At 40.1% G+C, this 20,615-nt stretch overlaps 1 protein-coding gene across 2 annotated transcripts in view; it reads left to right on the plus strand.

The window, feature by feature from the left end:
• The first annotated feature begins 376 nt into the window (after positions 1-376).
• Positions 377-20,615, plus strand: part of CERT1 (ceramide transporter 1) — a 71,447-nt gene continuing 51,208 nt past the window's right edge. Inside the window, exons 1-2 of one of the 2 annotated variants that reach the window (XM_074165836.1) lie at positions 377-855; positions 3,793-3,927. In XM_074165836.1, coding sequence (XP_074021937.1) covers positions 760-855; positions 3,793-3,927 — 231 coding nt within the window. In that variant the 5' untranslated portion in view covers positions 377-759. The remainder of the gene's footprint in view (positions 856-3,792; positions 3,928-20,615) is intronic. The other variant, XM_074165837.1, reaches the window with a different exon arrangement.

Here is a 20,615-nt window from a genome sequence, read left to right on the forward strand (position 1 = left end):
GGGACGCTTCACCTCAACAAAGAACCCCCTCCCCCCAACCCACAGAAAAATAAAGCAAACATCGCCCCGAGCGGCGCCGCCGCCCTCGCACGGGGGCAGCGCAGTTCCCCACCTCATCGGGGGCACGGAAGCGACACACACCGGTAACGCCTCAGAAACGAGGGAACCAAGATGGCAGCCACCGGCCGGCGGACTACACCTCCCAGCACCCCACGCAGGGCCGGCGAGCCGCAGACACTACCTTTCCCGAGAGCCAACGGTGGCTGGGCTCCCCGCTGCGCCGCGGGGCGGAAAGACTACAACTCCCGCCAGGCGCCGCTAGGCCCAGCGGGCGGGGCTGGGGGGGGGGGGGGGGGGAGGGAGGGCGGGAGGGAGTGGGGCGGAGCGGGTAAATAGTGGCACCGCGCACCCGCTTCGCGTAAGATGGCGGCGGCCGGAGCGGCGGAGCTCTGAGCGGAGTGCGCGGCAGGCGGACGCGCGCTCGCCCCTCCTTCTCCTTCGCCACCACCTCTATGTTGCGGCTCTTGCCGCGGGCCGCGGAGCTGCCGTGAAGGAGAAGCCCGAGCCTGCGCGTCTCGGCACCGGCCGGTCGTTGGCAGGGGCGGGCGGCGCTGGTGGCAGCCGCGGGCGCGGAGCGGTGCCGCTTCAGGTGGAGCCCGCCGCTCCCGTCCCTTCGGCAGGAGGAGGCTGCGGCTGCTGTGGGCGGCGGCCGCTTCGGCTTTTCCCTGCTCGGCGGTGGCTGCGGCTCCAAGGGTCTCCATGTCGGACAACCAGAGCTGGAATTCCTCCGGCTCCGAGGAGGACCCCGAGACCGAGCTCGGGCTGCCTGTTGAGCTCTGCGGGGTGCTCAGTAAGGTAAGCCTCCTCCCCGCAGCCCTCGGCCTTTCGCTTCTCCGCTCCGTGCTGTGGCGCCCCTCCCCAGGTTCGCGGTTGTCAGCCCCGTCCCCCGTCTCCTGCCCGCTCCGGAGGATCAGGCCGAGGAGCCGGTGGAGGGGCCTGACGGGGGGGACCCGGGAGGCTTCGCGGGAGGCGCTGGCACGGCTGGGGCAGCCGCCACCTGACGGCGGGGAGCCTGCCAGGCAGCCGCCGCGGCGCCCGCCGTCAATCGCCCGCGCCCCCTCCTCCCTCAGCCACCGGCACATCCCCGCCGCCGGGCCCCCCTCCGCCTCCGCACAGCTGCCTCCCGGCCCGGGAGGAAGCCTTTCCTTGGGGGAGAGCCGCGGGCGCGGCTAGCGGAGGCGTTGTTGCTGCCCGGCCCGGGGATCCCTGGCACCCCCTGCCCCCGCACTGAGCCCGCTGGCTGCCCGGCCTGAGGTTGCGGAGAGCCGGGCCCGGGAGGCGGCGGCGGCCGGGTACGTCTGGGGAGGGCGTCTCCTCCGCGCCTCAGGCTCCTGGCCGGGGCCGCTGCACCCCGCTGGCCCCCCAGGAACTCTCGAAGGCAGGCACAGCCCACGGTCCCTCCCCAGGAGCGGGCACCAGCACGGGAGAGGCACAGGCTTTGGTCCGAGTATCGAAACTGGGCACTGAAACACTCCTGCAGCAAGAGATTCGGGAGGAGCAGGAGGAAAATGGCACTAAAGCTTGTTTCCCTATTTAAAAACAAACATTTTTTTTCTCTTTTATCACTGAAAATAAGATGACTTGCAAGTAGGCATGAGGTGATACTGGGGAATTTTGTTTCTAGGAGTACTTTAAAGTTGAATATTGAATTACTGAGTTTGAACACAGATTTTTTTTGTTATTATTACAGAAAGTACCTTCAGAGTAGTGTTGAAACATCTTTAGAATTAAGACACTGTGTAACACTATGTTTTGGATTTTCTTCCTGTCCCACACGATAAGGCTGAACACAAGGCAGCGTAGGAGGCACAGGTCACAGGATACAGAGATCATAAACTGGCCCTGGATGCTGAGAAAACAGGCATAACGGGTCTAGGACTCTGCTTTCTGTGAGAGACTCGGTGAACTCTTTCCAGCCTGAAAATGTTTCGAACTCCAAAGATGAGAGGAACGGTTAGGAGAAAAGAAGGGTCTTGGCTTTCATTTGTAAGATTTTGTCTTCTAATAGTGGATGGGAGAGGGTGAGGTGGATGCGAGATATTACAGCATTTAAAGTGTGAGGTTTTAGTTTAGTGTAGTTCTATTGTTTGGTTTTTTTCATTGCAAAGTTTTCCTTTGATTAGGTGCTTCTATCACTAGAAACTTTAGTGTTTGTGGGATGTAAATGATTTTTATGTTGGCAAATTAAATACTTTATTAAGTCCGGGTACTGTTTCTTACTGGCATAGCGTGTGAAGCCATGGTTTCTGACATTCTGTAACTTAGGTATGTGCAAACTTTTTATTTTTCTGGATGATTATGCTGAGTGTAGCTGACTCTGCCTTTCCTGTGAGAACACGGTATGTAATCCAAATAGTCAAGTATGGTGAAACCTGTTGCAGTGAATATGCTTGAGGGATAAGTTTACCTTTTGTTAGTTGATGCCTCGGTAATGCTTGAGACAAACTAATTGAAATGAACTGGTAGCATACCAAACTTTCTACTGAGGAAATATCTATTTTTAATAACTGTGTATAATTTACTTCTGAAGTAATATAAGTAGGCTGCAGTTCTCAGTGTGCCTGTAGTGTTTCAGTTGTTCTTGCCTTTTGGTAAAGAGAAGGAAACTTTCTTTGCTTTGAAGGAAACAGGGTAATTTGGTAATAGAAGGTTATTAGAAGTACGTCCTGCTGGTCTCTTTAAATGTTTCAGAACTCTAGGGTTTTTTCCGTTGTATTTCCTGCTAACAAATTTAAGGTGGATACAAGGAAAGAACTTAAACATGGAAAACTCCTTCTTAAAGCACAAGAATCTAGATGTTTGAAAAGAGTCATCTTTTCTTTGCTAAAGAAGTGTGCCTACCCAGTATACTTTATGGAGTCTCTTAATTCATGGCACATTTTGATTGCAACAGCAAGCGTTGATTGCAACAGCAAATGCAAGATTGACTGCTATATTTGTCTCACTTAACTCTGCCAGAGAAGGGAAGGTGCTTTCCTCCCTGTTCCTTGCTCTTTTGCCCAAGATAACTTTGGACTCTGCCTTTCACACCTGGGAGGAGCTGGGAACATGAGAGACAGGAAAAGAGGAAGGCATGAAATAATATACCTTCATGACAGCTTGTGCTACCAGTTCATGTACTGAGCATAGCTGAGGCTTTCTTTAAGAAATACTGAACTTAATGGTTTGATGTATTAAGGCATCAAAAAGGGCTTTATCTTTGGAGAGCAAATCAAGGTCTTACCTACACTTGAAAATTGTTAGGAATTTCTCAGCTATAGAATTTGTTTTCTCCTTAGACCTCCTCTTGTTATTACTAGAGCTAACATGTAGTTATGGGATGTGCATTAACTAATACATGTAGTATAATGTGGAAGCAAGCCTGTTACTCAACATTCTTCCCCCCTATTTATGTATTACAAAAGGGTGAATAATGGTTAGACTTAAATGCTGAAGAGAGCTTATTTCTCAGAGCTTTTTGTCAAAGAAGGGTAGTGATGATCAAAGAAATGCATGCATGATAAAATAATTTTTAATGGTTTTGTTTCCATTTGTATTTAATTTATAATTTTTGCACTGTGATTGAAGATCAAAGCACTAGTGTGTAGCCAAGAGTTCTCAACTGGGAAGAACTCTTAAAATAAGTTGCTTTTTTTCTGCTGGTGCTTGAAAGCCTGAGAAATATCAACCACACTGTCTTTTATTGTTATTTTTCTATTAGCTGATCTTTGGAAATTATTTTTTTTTTTACAGTGGACCAATTACATTCATGGGTGGCAGGATCGATGGGTAGTTCTGAAAAGCAACACACTCAGTTATTACAAGTCTGAAGATGAAACAGAATATGGCTGCAGAGGCTCTATCTGTTTGAGCAAGGCTGTGATTACAGTAAGTGCTATTTCATTATTTCTGTCTTTTCATGTTTTGAGGTGTTACATATTTGTAGGCTAATGTCTGGTGAAAGCAAACATGGGTATGGAAAATTCTGTTAGGTCATGTATTATGAAAATTAGTGGTATCAGTGGAACACTGTGGAGCAGGGCAAGGAGTTCCTAATAAGAAAACAAGCTGTTCTCATTTGCGGCTGCACTAAGCAGCTTTTAATCTCTTATGTTAGAGGTTTCTGTGGGTAGGGATACGGTTTGCCTCTGGAGGCTGGAAAGTTTTTTTCCAGGGGTTAGTCTAAGACCCCGGACCAGCTTCCCAAAGGAGGTAATACATGTCACAGTCTTTACACTTTGCACTAGAGAAAAGATAGTAGTTCTTTGACTGTACTTTCTGAACATGACTTCGTAGAACATTTCCAAAAGAAAATGTTCTATCCCGTGCTTCCTCCTCTGAACAAGTTAGTGTGTTGCTATTTTTGTCTAATGCTAAAAGATCCGGTATTACACTGTTAAGAATAAAGAGCCTACATATAAATGAAATCTCATGAAGATTAATTGACCTTAGAAGATAAAGAAAAAAAATCTGCTTTTTGTGGCTTTCAGAATTATGTATTAATTATGCTTGCCAAAAAAGCATGTGTCTGTGTTACTGTTAAATAGTCCAGTTATGTGATTTAGGGAAAAATAGCTGGACTTCTGTGTAGCATACAAGTTCTTAGAGTAGCAGTATTAAATCTTACTATTTATGTTCTTATTCCACTAAATGTGGTGTTTGTTTTTTTTCCAAACTGGATTACGGGTGACAAATGGAAAGTTTTCTTTCTTACATTCAGCTTACAAACAGAATTTTACTAAAAACATCTTGGTTTGGGGAGAAAAAAAAAAAGACTGGATTGATGGCATCAAATGTATCTATTTTGGAGAAAAGCTTGGGAAGAAAAAGCAGATTTTTACATTTAAATGTCAGGTATTGCAGTCATCTAAAAATTAAAACAGATCACCTCATTTATTTTAAAACTTCTAAAACTGCTTAAACTTTTAGAACTTGTTCATGATTTAACTTATTCAGGTATATATCATGGGCAACAGCAGTCTCTAGGAATTCTGGTTTAAGTGTACTTTTGGGAGTCTCTAGTAATACCAGCCTCTGATGTGGACTTTCAAAACACTCAAGTTCAGTAGCATGAGGCTTAACGTGCCAACCAGGCAGAGACAGGAAGGTGGTGGCAACAAAGCGGATCGAGGGACATCTGGAAGCATGCTGTTGAGCACACCTCAGCAGCCTGAATTCCAGTTGTGGTGGTGGAGTGAGAGATTATAGTGATGCTTCGATTGCTGCTGGAATGTTTTGGTACATTGCACTTCGTGAAAGGAAGTTGGCAAGCTTATCTTCTGACTAGGAAGCGTGTAACACTGGAACTTCTTACAGATAGAGGAGGAAAAAAAAAGCTATCTGGCACTTGTTACATCTGGTAACTTGGAGTTTAATCTGAATTTTTTTCAGTTCTTGAGGTTTTTGAGTAGAAAGAATGAAAAGTGAGCACAGTTCTTAAAGTTAATCTGTTATTTTAGTTGTTACATTTTCATTCAGCCTCATGCTTTGTGAGTGGTATTTGACAGTTTAATTGCTTGATTGCGGTTTGAGATCGCTCTCTGAAACCTAGTAAACTCCTGTTAATTATTTTTAGCTGCAGTTAAAGTGATTGTTTTATAAGTATTAGAGTTTCTGGAATACTTTTGGGTCATTTCATGGCTCTAGGATATAGAAATTCACTTTTGAAACTGTCATGCTATTATTCCATCTCTTATTTTTTCAGAAGTTATTCTAAGCCGGAATTTTAGCATGAATGCTTCTGGTTTGATAGTTGTTTGTTAGCAAATTTAATATTTTTTTGACTTATTTTTTTAATAGAAAATTAATTATGCTTAAATATAAATGTTTAAAATATTCTTCCTGAAGTATGTAGTTAATCTTTAATTTCATGTCCTGTAATGTCTTACTAGCTATATGCTTACTAGCATGTATTTAAATGTATAGGAGAACACCAGTAGCTGATAAAATAAATGTTGAGATGATAATGTATGAAAACTACTTTTGCTATTAGTGGAACGTAACTCTTTACTCTGTCATGTGATTACTTTGGTAGAGAGGAGAGTCAGGTTTCTTACTGGCTTAATGTTCAGTAGCACTGATTTATGTGGTTGATTTTAATCATGAATATTTTTCAACAGTCTTTCACTCTACTGTAAGTTTAGATTTCTTTAATCTTGCTGATCTAGAGTCAGGCATACTGTCTGCTAACCTGGTGTATTTCAGTAAGTTTTCCTTCAGTACAAAGCAGGACATGAGTGGTATGAAATTTGATGGTTGTTGGCCATAATATTTTCTTGTAGGAAAGGGTGATTGGATTTTCATGAAGCTTTCTTTTATGCACTCAGATTAGGTATGCACTTTTGGATTCAACAAGGAATTAAATGATTTTCTGTGTGTAGTAAATGTTACTACTAGTGTAGAATGTCCATGTTTTGTTGATGTATAAGCACAAATGTGGAAAGCTGCTGTCGCTGAGTAGTCTTACTGTACTTCCAGCAATGAAGATCAGCCTAATGATAAGTCATAGTATGGAGACATTAAAGTTGCATTCAGAAAGCCACGATCGCTTCTGCTCTTGTTTTATCATTCCTATCATATTGGGCAGAGATTGATAGACAGATAATTCTACAGGGATATTTTATAAGACGACACTTGTCTCTACCCTCTTTATTTAACGAGGAAGACTTGTTAAATTAGCTTCTTAAAATAGCGTCTGCAGGTATTTCAAGCGTAGAATTATGTCATTCCTCCAAAACAGGTAGGTTCCTGTGACAATAGTCTTTAATTGAATGAAAAAGATGGCATGTGGTTGTACTACTTGCTTTATTAACCACTGGGACTGAAAAGAGCTGATTTTTTTCTGGAATAGAGGACTAAAGGATGAATGTTTATTGTGTACTCACTGGATGACATCACGTAATGAACTGTCAAGAACTGGCCGTGTGAACTAAGTTATGGGGGAGGACAATGGAAGTCAGTACATGATGCTCACTAAGTTGCTTTTAGCCAGTTAAGGAAAAACACCTTGAAGGTGTTTAATTGTTTCATAACAGAGTGGAGGCTTGAACTTAAGTTAAAAGTTCTGCTGTGTGGTCAAGAAATGAGAAGAAATTATGGGTATGATAAAAAGATAGACACATATTTATGCTTTGTTATATTAATCTAGCCTGAAAATCTAAAATTACTGCTGTAGTTGGTTGTCCAAGGCAGATGGCATTTATTAAAGATGCCCCCTTTCATTCCTAAAATCAAACTTTCAATGGGGACTTCTGTGTACAGGCTTAGGAGTGGATGTTGATGGCAGTCCTGTATTGGTGGGTCTGTTCGATTCAGCTTTGAAGTTGTAAGGTGTAGGCTGTGTCATTAAAAGAACAAACAGAAATGCTCTGTAAAGCTGAAGTCCAATTTCAAGGTAAATTGGCCTTTCAGCTTTTATTGTCTTTTCTTTGATTACTGTCTCTGTTCTGATAGTGCCATTGTGGCTTCTGTACAGCGACTTGCACTAACTCATGCAGTCACAGTGTGATACATCAAGGATAATATGGTATGCATAGAATAACTTAACATGGAACTCTTGAGGTCATCTGCTGTGTGCGCCTCCCTCCCCCCGCCGGCTTCAGGCAGTCTCACAGAAAGGCCAGCACTAATTTAATCCTGGTGGTAATTTATATTAATAGATTTTCAAACCTGTTTACAAATCTTAACAATCAACTGTTTATCTCATGAGTTCTAGGTTTTTTTTACAGAAAGGATTTGGCTGGTCAGGATAGCTCTTGAGTACGGATCCACATGGAGGATCTTGAAAAATGCTTAGAGAAATGTCATGCTTGTTAAATTTTAAGAATGCTTAAACTCAGTCATGTGTGAACTTTGTATTTTTTGTCACTAGAGGTGACTTACATATACAGGAAGAGTTGCAAAACCTATGTTCCAACTTGAACTTCAGTTTATCTTCAGATGGGATTCATACTTGCCATGTTGTTATAATGCAGTGGTTAGTCTTCATCTTCCTTTATGTATGTATTACTGATTTTGGAAATCTTCTTGATTTCTAATTTAGTAGTTTAAACAAGATACAATTACTGTGATGCAATGATTTTCCTTGGTTTTGGTTATACTGTGATGATACATACTCATGTCAAAATCTTAGTGGAAACATGCTATTGGTTATTAGTCTTTTTTTTTAGAACCCTTTGTCATTACTGTCTTGTGAAGAGATGTTTAGATAGTTCTGTGGAAGTGCCTGGACCAGGACTAAGCAATAAATTCAGTTTGCATAATGGGGATATTTTCAGTAAACTAGGGTTTTTTTTCCAGAAACAGTAATTAGAGAGCACTGATGCTTAATGAAGGCAATAATGATGTTTTATATTAATATTAAAGTTGCAAGCCATTCCCCTTCAGAATGGATTTCCAAAAGGGTAGAATTCTTGAATATCTATTGTGAATATCTGGAGCTCAGTACAGGTAAGAAGATAGAAAACTGAAGTCTGCCTGAGACAGCTTAGTGAATTGTCCTAGCTTTTTTTATAACAATAAATTGCTCTTGTGAAGAACTTAATAAATATTCATGTTATAAATTAGGGCTGGTATAAACGTGTTCCAGTTCATGAAAGAACTAGAACGCTATATGTGAAAGAGCTAAACTGGCAGTTTCCAATTTTAAACTTCTCATTTCCTTACACATAGTCTGAAGAAAGAGTGAGATGGTTCTATCCAGTAATCAGCCACTAATAATAAAAAAAAACTTACCCCACTTTTTAAAGAAACAGTTGAACTGCCATCCTTCCTCACTCTAGCAGTATTTCTGGTTTAGAATATGACACTGGCCACCATTAATAATTTGCCACTTGTGAGAGGAAGTACAGGTTGACGTTTTTAAAAATAGACTGACAGCTTAACAGAGGAAGCTTCATACATTTGTCAATTTAAACAAGTACAGAAGCTTCCTATGAAAGCTTTTTTTCATGGAAACTTCAGACTCTACAAATACTTACGTTTTAGAATAAAGAAGTGTATTTTTAATTGAAAGAGATGTCAGTGCTAGACAAATATTCTTAGTAGTATTGTTTAAAACTTTTAGCTTTAAGAATCACGTCTCGCAAAGCAGACTAAAAAATGTACGTTGACATTAACAGTATGTTGACGTGTTTCTTTTTTAAATTTTATAAAATGTGAGACGTAGTGGTATTTCGGAAGCAGTTGGAGTGGCAGTTTATAGAAGTAGATCAACTTTGTGTAACAAGTGCGTAAACTTTGGATTTGCTTTTTTCTAGCTACTGCTCCGAACTTTGATCTTGCTAACAGACCTGCTTATGATAAAAGAATGATGTAATTGCAGCTGTTATGTACTGAGAGGTTTAATTCAGTATGTTGCTCGTTAAGCTGAATGGGAGCTGATAGCTTTTAGCTGGTGAAAGCTCTTACTAAAAAAGCTAAGCTATAAATTTTTGCCCTGGGCAGAAATCCTGTAGCAGCAAATTTGTAATAATTGCTAATTGCATGGGAAAATATTATTTCCAACTGTCTGAGGTCGGAAAACAATCTGTTACAGTATGAAGTGATGAGCATTTAATTAAATAATTCATTTTCTGTAATTCGATAAAGTGCTTCCTCAGCCTTAATTGCTACTAAAAAGATGACCTGGGTAAACTAAGACATAGAATACAAGCCCTAACTAGATAGGGCCTTACTTAGGACACATGGCCAATTAGTACTTTTAGGCTTTGGTGTGTGCCTTAAATAATTTAGCAGCTAAATCCAGACTGGTGGAAAATCTTGGCTAAATGGGAGAGAAATCTGAATGGATATTCTGTGCAGAGGCAAGTGTGGTCAGGAATGCTTACTCATATGTGAAAGGCCCGAGGTGATTGTATTCTGGAGAAGAAAATGTCAATGAGCAATAGGAGAGACGGAGAAAAAGGGGGTTGATGCCTCAGAGATAATGACACTGGGCTGATGCTGGCACAGCAGGCAGAAGTTGCTTGGAAGATGTGATTCTCCTGGACAATTATTTTTAGCGTTCACATCCTCTGTGCAAATTTGTACATGTCTTTGAGTTATCTGAAACAGCAGTTAATGGGTTAATGTTCGAAGTGAAAATGTCAGAATGTTGCCCTATGTTTATCAAAGTTATAGAGTGCTAGTATCCTTGGGAAGTAAAAGGCAATTATTTGGCAGGGTAGAAAAATGGAAGACTTCTTCCTTAATATGTATTGAAGAAATTAAGTCAGAAGTGGAAAAATATGCATCCAGATCAGCTCAGGTGAGACTGTTCTTCATATTATGATGAAGAATTCATAATGATTAAGATGTCAAAAAAAAAAATCAGTAATGTGCATTAGCTGAATATTTTAGAATTACTTAATATTGCTGAAGAATTCAGCTTTAGTATTTGAACATAATAATGTGTTACTACACACTTAAAATTAGGGCTGTAATCCAACAGAACTTTTGTGAACTTTTTATTATCAATTAGAATATTATTGCCTCAGTTGCTTTTTTTTAAAGAGAATTATTTAAATTTTAGCAGTGTTCGTGATTTGACATCCACTTCAGAATCATAATTCCTGCTCATGTTTTATATCATGCTGTGGAGCATTCTTCACGGATGCTATACCAAGACTTAAATAATTCCAGTGTTTGCATTTGATGTTAAAGCTATGATTTTATACCTCAGCAATTTTTTTTCTGTGGTATCTCCAATTCTTATTCTTGCTCAATCTGAATTTCTGTGTATCTTTTTAAGATTGATTTATTGTTCATGGATACAGTTGGTTTGTATGTCATTCCCCTCCAGAGTTGTGGTGTTGCTCAACAGTCCTGCTAGGCAACCTGCTGTTGATTAATTGATCTGTCTTGTGATAGCCATTAATGACACTTTTAACATCTCTATTGAGGATTTGTACAATACCAGACCTCACTTTGGTATGTATTCCTAGAATGCTAAGTAAAAAGGTCAGAATACTTTTTTTTTTTCCACCTACTAATATGCAGCTGCACCAGGCCATCTTCTGTTTTGCTGCCTGCTGAAGTTGCCAATTTACCACCCTTTCACTTCTGTTTGTACACTCAGAATACTTCTTCACAGATGACTACTTGAGTGTTGTTTCTGCTTCTCCCAGTCCATCTTTTTGCCTCCTCCTTTAAGCATACACTTCAGTTGCTGCTTTTGCGAGGTTCCTCATGAATTTCAGTTAATGTGGATTAGATCAAATATTCTGATTGACTTCAGCCACCGCTTAGCCTGCTTGGTGTGCCTTTCCACTCAACTGAAGTTCACCATTTCTCAGTTAAAAGGGCCAGTTGGAACAGAATTTGCTACCCTGTAACTCCAGGCATTAACTCAGATCGTATTTTGACTAGTGTCTAATACATTCTTAAAGCTTTTTATGTTGCTCTCTTTTAAGGAGAAAAGTTGTTCTTTTTCTTAAGCTCTCATTTTAAGCTCTTTCACAACTAAATATATGTGTATATATAGATCTATATATACACAAATATAATTAACATATATCAACGAATTAGAGACATCTGTGATGGGAGGGTTTAGATTGACAATTCGGGTCAATTTTAAACTTCAGAACAAAAGCTTTTAGGCTGATATTCATTAGCAACATGCCTTGTGCTTATAATTAGTTCTTACACATTAATTATCACTATACATTAGTACTTACACACTAACCTGTTAATACCCCATCACTAATCCATGGAGCCCTTACATTCGCAGTCACTAGTGGATCACTTCAGGCGATGGCTGTGTACACATGCTGGTTTACAACTATTTCAGTCTTGCCCTCACTTATTCTAATAGCACAGTGCCGTTATCATTATGTATTCAAAGCAGCCAGTCTTGTGTCTGACTTATATCCTATATTAGCTGTAAGTATGCAGTACCGTGTAGCCAGTACCATAATAGTTAGCCTGATATCTTTGTTCTTGATGGTCCTAGTTGCTGAGGTCTAGGTGACCTGACTGAAGTGTTGTTCAATAAGGGGTGGGGGGAGGTGGATGACAGGTCAGGAACAGAATTGAAGTAGGCATCTTCTACTGCCACCCCCCATCCCCACCCTCCCTCCATTTAGGATATTTTGTAACCATATTTTATAAAATGATTGATGCTCCTGGTCCTGGATCTACATGTGGTGTGGTGCTGGAGAGGTGTTACTTTCCCAGGCTGCTGCAGATGCCATGCCCTGTTGCTCACCTGTTTCGTTTGTTTTGGGTTTTTTTGGTGTTTTGTTGTTTGTTTTTTTTTTCCCGCTGTGTAGCTGCTACTGCTTAGAGCAAAAACATCCTTCACAGCTCTGGAGGTTGCGCTTTTTCCCTGACCAGCAATTGACCATTAATAAGTTGTTTATGGTTCTGGGCCTTCTGCTTTTAGTCCGTGTCCATATTTTAAAGGCCTTTGTTATCTCATGCTTAAATTGTTTGTCCTAGTAAGAGACACCTGGTACCAAGGTCTCGTTCACAGAGCCAGTTTTCATAACAAGTTGATAATGAGCCTTACAGATCAGGACTGGGACCTTGCACAGTGAGCATAGCGCCTGTTGCTAGTGATGTTAATACGGCATTTATAGAAATGCTTATACAGTTGTACTGTATTAAGGTGCTTATGTTTGGATTCAAACCAAGCTAATCTTACGTCTTAGTGTGCTGCTTTCACAGGTACAGCAGGCCTCTGTTTCAGCTGCAGCTCTGCTGCTTTCATGGGATGGGAACTCTCCATTCCCATCACCGTGAGGCTAAGTCCAGGGTACTCTACTCTCTGCTACTCAACGTAGTGCTGCAAAGCGTGGCTTTTCTCTTAGAGTACAGTATCTTTCTTCTCTCGGTGTTGCCTCATGGTTTTCTTATGAAATCCGTATTGTACTGTTGCTGCTGGCATATGTAGGGCTTCGGAGTCTTCCGTGGCACACCACAGTACATAGTATGAGATACAGCAAAGCCAATCAACACATAAATAGTGATTTTAGGGGTGCAGCAATGTGTATGTGATTCCTGCTTCTATATATGACTGTCCTGTAAAAATAAACTTTTAAAAAAGTGAAACACAGGGGCTTTCTATGGTCTCTAAAGTTGATACAAAGTTGCCTGCTTCCTGCCTGATCAATAACTCTAGCTTCTTGCTGTGTATGATGGGATTTCTAATGAGTTTAACTTTGTGATTTCAAATCAATTCTAAGGTGATGTTTTTCTGGGTGGTACAATTCTGGGGTTTTGGGGTTTTTTGTCCTTTTTTTTTTTTTTTTCATGGTTTATGCATTGTGGATGGATAATGCAAATATTTTGCTCCTAATGGTTACCTGAGAAGCATCATAATGTGTTTTTCTGCAAAGGACTCAGTTCTCTGGTTTGGTTCCCACCAAAGTGACAACATGCACGCATCCGTTTTCAGTATCTCATATCCTGGAGTCATTAACTGATAGTTCTGAAGGCAAGTTGTTATGACTTCAGTAAGGTTTAGGATTCTTCAGACTTTGTTTAGACAGGACAGGCCCATTACTTACATCCTGGTTTCTCACAGTACATATCTAAATCTGTTGATACCCCATCACTAATCCGTGGAGCCCTTACATAGGGTATTCACAGTCACTAGTGGATCACTTTACGCAACGGCTGTGTACACGTGCTGGTTTACAACTATTCCAGTCTTGCCCTCACTTATTCTAATAACACAGTGCCATTCCATGTCTTTGACCAAAGTTTAGCTGATGTTTCAAGTGCACGTTTGTTATACTCTAGATCTTGCTATTACAAGTCATTGGCTTTTCAGTAGGCAGTTGAGAATAGGATGTGTCACTGTTGTGTTTACATATAAACCAATACACTGTGACTTGGTACTACATAGTAATGCCACATTATTTAAGGGAAATAATTAGATAAAATATTAATTAACAAAACAGGTGGTGTAAGATAATAGGATAGTTGATTCCCCACAAAAAATCTAAAAAATATTTTTATGTGATCACTCCTGTATGTGAATCTCTTTGGATGTGCAAAAAAACAGCTTGGCCAGGTTTGCTCTTGAGAACTGTAGGTTTCAGATTTTAAATGTGGTTTCACTGCTAAAGTAACACATACAATATTCACTTGTTCCAAATTTTAAAAGGTTTCTCAGATGCGAGAGCTTCTCTGCAGTAGATTATAAACCAAGCTAATTTTATTAAGTTTGCATAGCATGCTAACAAGTTAATACAAAATTCTACTCAGCATGCTTCTGCTTTCACGGGTGCAGTGGGCCTCTACTTCAGATAGGTTTTGGAAAGACAATTATTATTTAAAAGAAAAAGCAGTGTTGAAAGGCATTTTGAAAGGCAAATATCCTAACCTAAGACCTGAACTGAAATGTTTGGGTAGTAGGAAAGAATGAAAAAAATATTTAATAGGCTTTCATATTTTTAAGCCTATTTTCTTGATAAGATATTTCTGTGTGTGTAAGTATGCCATTTATAATGTGCCATGAGAAAGTTTTTGTTTTTAATAAGCAAATGATTAGAAGTCCTGTGTTTTGCCACCTAAAAGGATCATCTCTGTTTTGGTAGGCATAAAGATGTTTTGTTTACTTGCTTGTTTGTAGTAAGGTTTTCCTATGTCTAAAAATAAATAGATACAGCCAGCATATGTAATTAAAAAGTGGGTCCTTATTGCTTCAGAATAGCAGCAAGGAAAGGCAAAGCATTCTAGTCCAATGTTTCTATTAGGTTTTGCCTGGATTTTGGAATTCAGAAAGGGAAACCAGGTGTTCATGGCAGGGATGGGAGGTGCTGGGCTGCCTCGCACCAGACATGACTGGTTCCAGCTGACCCACTGTGGGGCATGGCTGAGTCCCTCAGCTGCCCTGGTGACACCATGAGATAAATGTAGTTGAAGGGCAAAAATGCTGCTGAGCAGCATGTGAGAAAGAGGAGTGAGGAACAAGTATGACAAACAGCCCTGCAAGTGCGCTGAGGTGAGAGCAGGAGGAGGGGGAGAAGGGGCACTATGGGCCAAGGAGAGATGCCCACAGCTTCTGGGGGGAGAGCAGGCATTTCCCTGCAGGCTGTGGAGAAGACCACAGCAGACCAGATGTCCATATTGCAGCCTCTGGAAGATGCTACCATAGCAGCTGGGTATGCCCTGAAGGAGGCTGCAGGCTGTAGAGAGTCTGTGCTGAAGCAAGTTTACCCTGAAGGACTGCAGCCATGGAGAATATCCATGCTGGAGCAGGGAAAGAGTGTGAGGAAGGAGTGGCAGAGTTAAAGCACTATGAACTGACCACAGCCATTATTCCCCATCCCACTGTGCCTGTGTTTTTAGTTTTGTCTTTTGTTTCTCACCATCCAACTCTAATTGGCAATAAATTAAAGTAATTTTTCCTAAGTCAAGTCTGTTTTGGCTATGATGGCAGTAGGTAAGTGATCTCCCTGTCTTTATCTTGACCGACAAGTGCTTCATCTTCTTTCTTCTGCTGTACAACTGAGGAGGGGGAGTGAGAAAGTGGCTGGGTAGGGGTCTGGCAGCTAGCCAGGGTCAAGCTAATACAGTAGTCTAGAGAGTCATTATAGACATAGCTTGTAAGTAGTTCACTTGTTTGAAAGAGTAAGAAGGGACAAGTATTGTTCCGAAGCAGAGGGAGGATTTTGCTGCACGTATTCAAACTTTGGGGAAAGGAATAGGTCTCTAGAGGAAAATACATTGATGATGCTCAGTCTGAGGAAATAATGTCAAAGGATACAAGGAGGAGTGGACCATTTGGAATAGCAGTGTTCAGGCTGTATGCTGAAAAATGAGCAGTGACTCCAGAAAGAAATCTGCTAACTTGACTAAATGCTTCTCCCTAGTATTTAATAGTGCACAAAAGACTGGTCTGATAAAATTCTTACCAAGCATACTGTTCATTGGTAAAAGACGTATTTCAATTCAGCTGATTGAGAGGATTTTTCCATTGATGAGTTTAAGTACTCTTCACCATATAGAATACAACTTTAAAATAATCTCTGTGGTACTTCGTTTCACTATCTTTTCTGCTCAGTGGTTTTTCATAAGTTAGCACATTTTCAGCCATTTTAAATTTTGTAGGGAGGGAACATAATTCCTCTATAGTTTGGATCTGTCATGAATTAAATGCTTTAGACAAAATTATTTTAAGATGTGCACTTTTTGAAACTTGGCTGAGGTTTTTCACTTGCCTTTTTTTTTTCTAGTTGAATAATCATAGCCTCTGCCAACTCCAAACTGGTTTTACATGGGAGCTGAAATGCAGTTTTCATGTTTACTTTTAAAATTAATTCCTTCAATCATGCAGCACAAATCTTAAAGTAAACCTTTTATCTTTGGATATTATTAGCGTCTGAACATAAGTACATATAGATCATGTTGATACAACTTTTCCTTCCTGGCATCAGATAGCTTCTTTTTTTTTTTTTTTTAACTTTTTCTCCACAGTCAATATACGCATTTTGGTGTTAGCTTCACTTCTCAATAGCTGCAATACTTTTCTCATTTTAATACATGCTACAATACTGAAAATGGTGGAGTTAAGAGATTTTTAGTTTCATTTGATCTTGTTACCTGTTACTTTACATTGCTTTCACTGGCTTCCGCTTTCTGCTGCATCAGGTGACTTTTTAAGGTCCTCTGCACCATATTTCTATAGCTCATCATATAAGATGTTACACCTTCTCTCTGTTTAACATGATAGTGTTTTTGTCCATTGCTTCCTAAATTATCAAATACATTTCTCCCTTTATCCAGTTTGCTGCCTTCTGCTGTGAGGAGGTTCCCTTGCTTATGTGTGAACATGGTCCTCTTTTGAACTTGCGTCTGTTTCAAAAGTAATACCATGGTATAAATGCAATTTAGTGTATTCTGATAATTGCTTGTCCCCCTCTATTCTTTCTTGTTCTGGAATGATTTCATTGTCCTGGAATGATTTTCTGGATTTCCTGTTGGAAACTAGAGAGGTTGGAGGGGATTTTGGCATTTGAGTGAACACATTCAGGTCCAGAACATATTGAGTGACCTATGAGAACATACAGGCCAGTCTGTAGATCTTGATATATGGTAACTGCTTTGAATTTTTTTGTGGAGGAAGTAGTAGTTTCTTCAGATACTGTGTAACTGGAGGATATCAGGAAGTTGCAGAAGGGACACTTTTTGTCTGAATTCCGTGGGGATGGTGGAAAAGAAAAATCCACAAAACAGTGGATAAATTGTACCTTGTGTTGTAGAAAAGTGACATGGCTGTTCATGTGTGAAAAGATTGTGTATGCAGCTCTGAGCAGCAAACATTGGTTATGATAGCCTGGCTTGCATCTCATTTTCCAGGGTATAACTTTTCATGACCACTTTTATAAGGGCTATTTAAGTTGCGATTGGTGAAGACTGCTATCTTTAAGAGATTTTTCAGGCTTGTGAATGGGAAGACGCTTGCAGATAGACATCAGAGTTGCTAAGTGGTATTCCAGTATTGTCCCATCAGATGTAGCAAAAGACAAAATGCACTAACTCAGATAAGTGGAGAAGTGAGATCTTGGAGTGGTTTGTCCCTATACACATCCTACTTGCAAAGAAAAACACACCCACAAAACACCAAAGAACTGCAAGCATGGGTTACAGCATTTGCATCAATGGAATAGATGCAAAACACTTTACACTTATATAGGAAGAATAATCATATGTTAAGTCAGTTTTACTTATATAAGGCATTTTTTGTTTTTTTTAAAAGCTGAAAATTAGCATTTTTAATAGCTTTTGATATCCTGATATAAGACAAGTATATTTAGACCATTTTTGAAGAAAAATATTTCAGTTTGATTACAAAAATTTTAATTTTATTAATTTTCAGTTAAGGACCACTTAGCTGAGACAATCCTCAAGCCTTCATGGAAAAAAGAACGAGAAGTTCTGTTAACTTGCTTTGAGCTGCACTAAGAGAAAGGGGGAAATGTCAGGTTTCAGGTGTTAGCTTAAAGCTAGTACTACAGTCTGTGCTAATGATAGAAAGCTGACCATCAGAGAAATTCCGATCATTCAACCTTTTTCCCTTAAGAGAATTTTGTGAAGCCCAATTACTTAAACAAAATGCAGCACTTTACAAAATGCCTTTTCTAAAGCAATGATTTATCACAATTTTGCAATAGTTTTATTAGAGGGAATAAAACAAGTAGTATTTAATATTGGCCGTCATTGTAAAATTACTCTTTTATCAATAGAGTTCTCCTACAAGCTTTTATGGCTGTGATAACTCAGTCCACAGAAAAGCAAATAATGTAGAGTTCTAGCAGGATGAACAGGAATTAGCATTAGAGGTTTTTGGAATCTGGCTTAAATATGACTGGAATCTAGAAATTCAAGAATTGTATTCAGGAGCTGAACAGACTTTCACATTTAGCTGTGCGCAGAATCAGTGTGCAGCTATGTTGAATTTTTCTTAATCTTGTATGAAAAAAAGACTTACTGGAATCACAAAAACAATAACAAACTGCTATGTTAATGCTTCAGGGATGTATAGCTTTGTACTGCTAAATTAGTTAAGTACAATATTGTCCTCACTCAATGTGTTATTATAATTTATAACCTTGGTATATTTGTAAACTACAGTTATTGTCACAGCAGTATATGGTATTATTTTGTTAATAACAGCAAACTTGTGGAGTCAGGCTACATAACCCCTGTCACACTTACACTAGTGACATTCATGTCTGAGAAAGAGCTAATGAATGGTGGTTCTCATTTTCTGAAGGCGTCTATTGTTTGTCTTGTGTCCTAGTGCCCTGCTCAGTATTTTCTTAATACCAAGAACCTTCAAAATTAAAAAAAAAAAAAAAAATTAAAATAAGTTAACCATAGATAAGTTTTTTAGTTCTGCAATGGAAATAGCAGCAGAAGTACACTTTAATAGCTGTGATGTGCAGACTTGAGTTGGATCTACTATGGACCACCCCAGCTTTCGTCTTGTAGGGAAAAGAAGAACTTCCATTTAGAGTAGCGAGAGAGCAAGCAAAAGTTTCTTTGTTCAAGTTTTGGTGGTTTTTTTTTCGCATGGAGTATTCTTGAAGGTTATGAAGTATATAAAAACACTTAAGCTTCCCTGTGTGGTTTGCCTTAAGCACTTGAACTGGTATTTTTCAAGCAGATACTGCTCTGAAGCTTGTTTCATTAATACCTTGGGCTTGAGAGCTGTATAGCAGGAAGGGTTTTGTGGCAATGCAGTCAGCTATGACTCATGAGACCTGAGCTGGCTACGAACTTCCTCAGTAACTGTAGCCAAGTAAATGTTTCTTCATGTAAACCGTTCTTGCTTATTTAGAATTTAAGAGCTAGTATTGGTTGGTTTTATACGGAAAGATCTGGGACACTTGAATACTTGCAATCATCTTTATTTTGGCAGGATTATCTGCAGGTGCCTTGGAAGAAAGCTTGGGAGACATACAGACATTTGGGGAAGCTGGAGGCCTATTTCTTGCACCATATTCTTGCATGGAATTATGATTTAACTCTTTGGGGTGGGTTTGGTTTTGGTTTGGTTTGTTTTTTTTTTAATGCTGGCTCTGGGAGCAGCTCTTGGTGCTCGCACAGATGGCCTCTGCCACAGACTCTTAAAGTCTGCTCAGCTCACCTTTGAAAGTGCTATAAATGTGGTATTCCCATTTGAAATGTCATGTCAGTCTGGGTTTTGTTCCCCAGTGCCCTCTCAGTTTAGGTATGTATGCTGCTCGAGGCTGCTGTGGGGTGGGGGTGTTAGGAAAAAGCAGCTGAAGTTCTCCAACCTGCTCTAGGTCCTGAGGGTAAATAGTGAACTCCTATTTGCTTCCTGCTTCCCTGCATGACTAAAACATTCCTCTTTCTTGCCTTATCTTGGTTATGAAAGGGCAGTAGGACATTTGCAGGCCTCAGCACAGGTCCTTAGCTTGTTACTGATGAAAATCCCTATTTATCCTCCAGTGTCTTGTCAGGTGGCTGGCTAAGAGCTGTACCATTTTATAATTGCCTCTGAGCATAAGGAGGAAAGTGAACACTAGACTAGAAACAGTGAAAAAAGGAGATCTAAATGAAATGAGTCGAAATCTACAGGAAGAAAGTGAAGGGAAGACAAATGGAGAAGCTTTCAGCAAGTGTAAGGAGAGGCAGAAACTCATCTGAGTTAGAAGAATAAAGGACAGACCTGACACATTGTGGGTAATGGTTTGTGGTCTCTGCTAGATGCAGCTACAGAAGACAATGAAAGCATTTATAGCAAGAGGGAAACCAAGGAAGTTTGTCCATAGCTCAGTGGGGAGGAAAACCTAACAGATGATAGCAGAAAGTTACATACTGAAGTCTGCCAAGTTATCAATGCAGATAAAATGTGAACTCATTCCTGGTTGCGAAAAGGGTTCATTGGCAAGAGCTTGATTTGTTCTGTGTTGAGAAAAGATCAGATCACATGTGATTCAGGTGCTTTATTTGCTCTTGGTAAAATGCATATTAGAGAACTTGCCTTTCATGTTCAGTTAATTCAGGGTTATTACCATGGGGCCTGTCTTTAAAAAAAAAACACAAAAGGGCAGTGGAAAAATGGGGGGAAATAATGGGATTGATGTTAGTTGACAAAATCTATGGGAAATAGGCATTTA

This window comes from Numenius arquata, chromosome Z, assembly GCF_964106895.1.
Source record: "Numenius arquata chromosome Z, bNumArq3.hap1.1, whole genome shotgun sequence".
In the NCBI taxonomy this organism is placed as follows: domain Eukaryota; kingdom Metazoa; phylum Chordata; class Aves; order Charadriiformes; family Scolopacidae; genus Numenius; species Numenius arquata.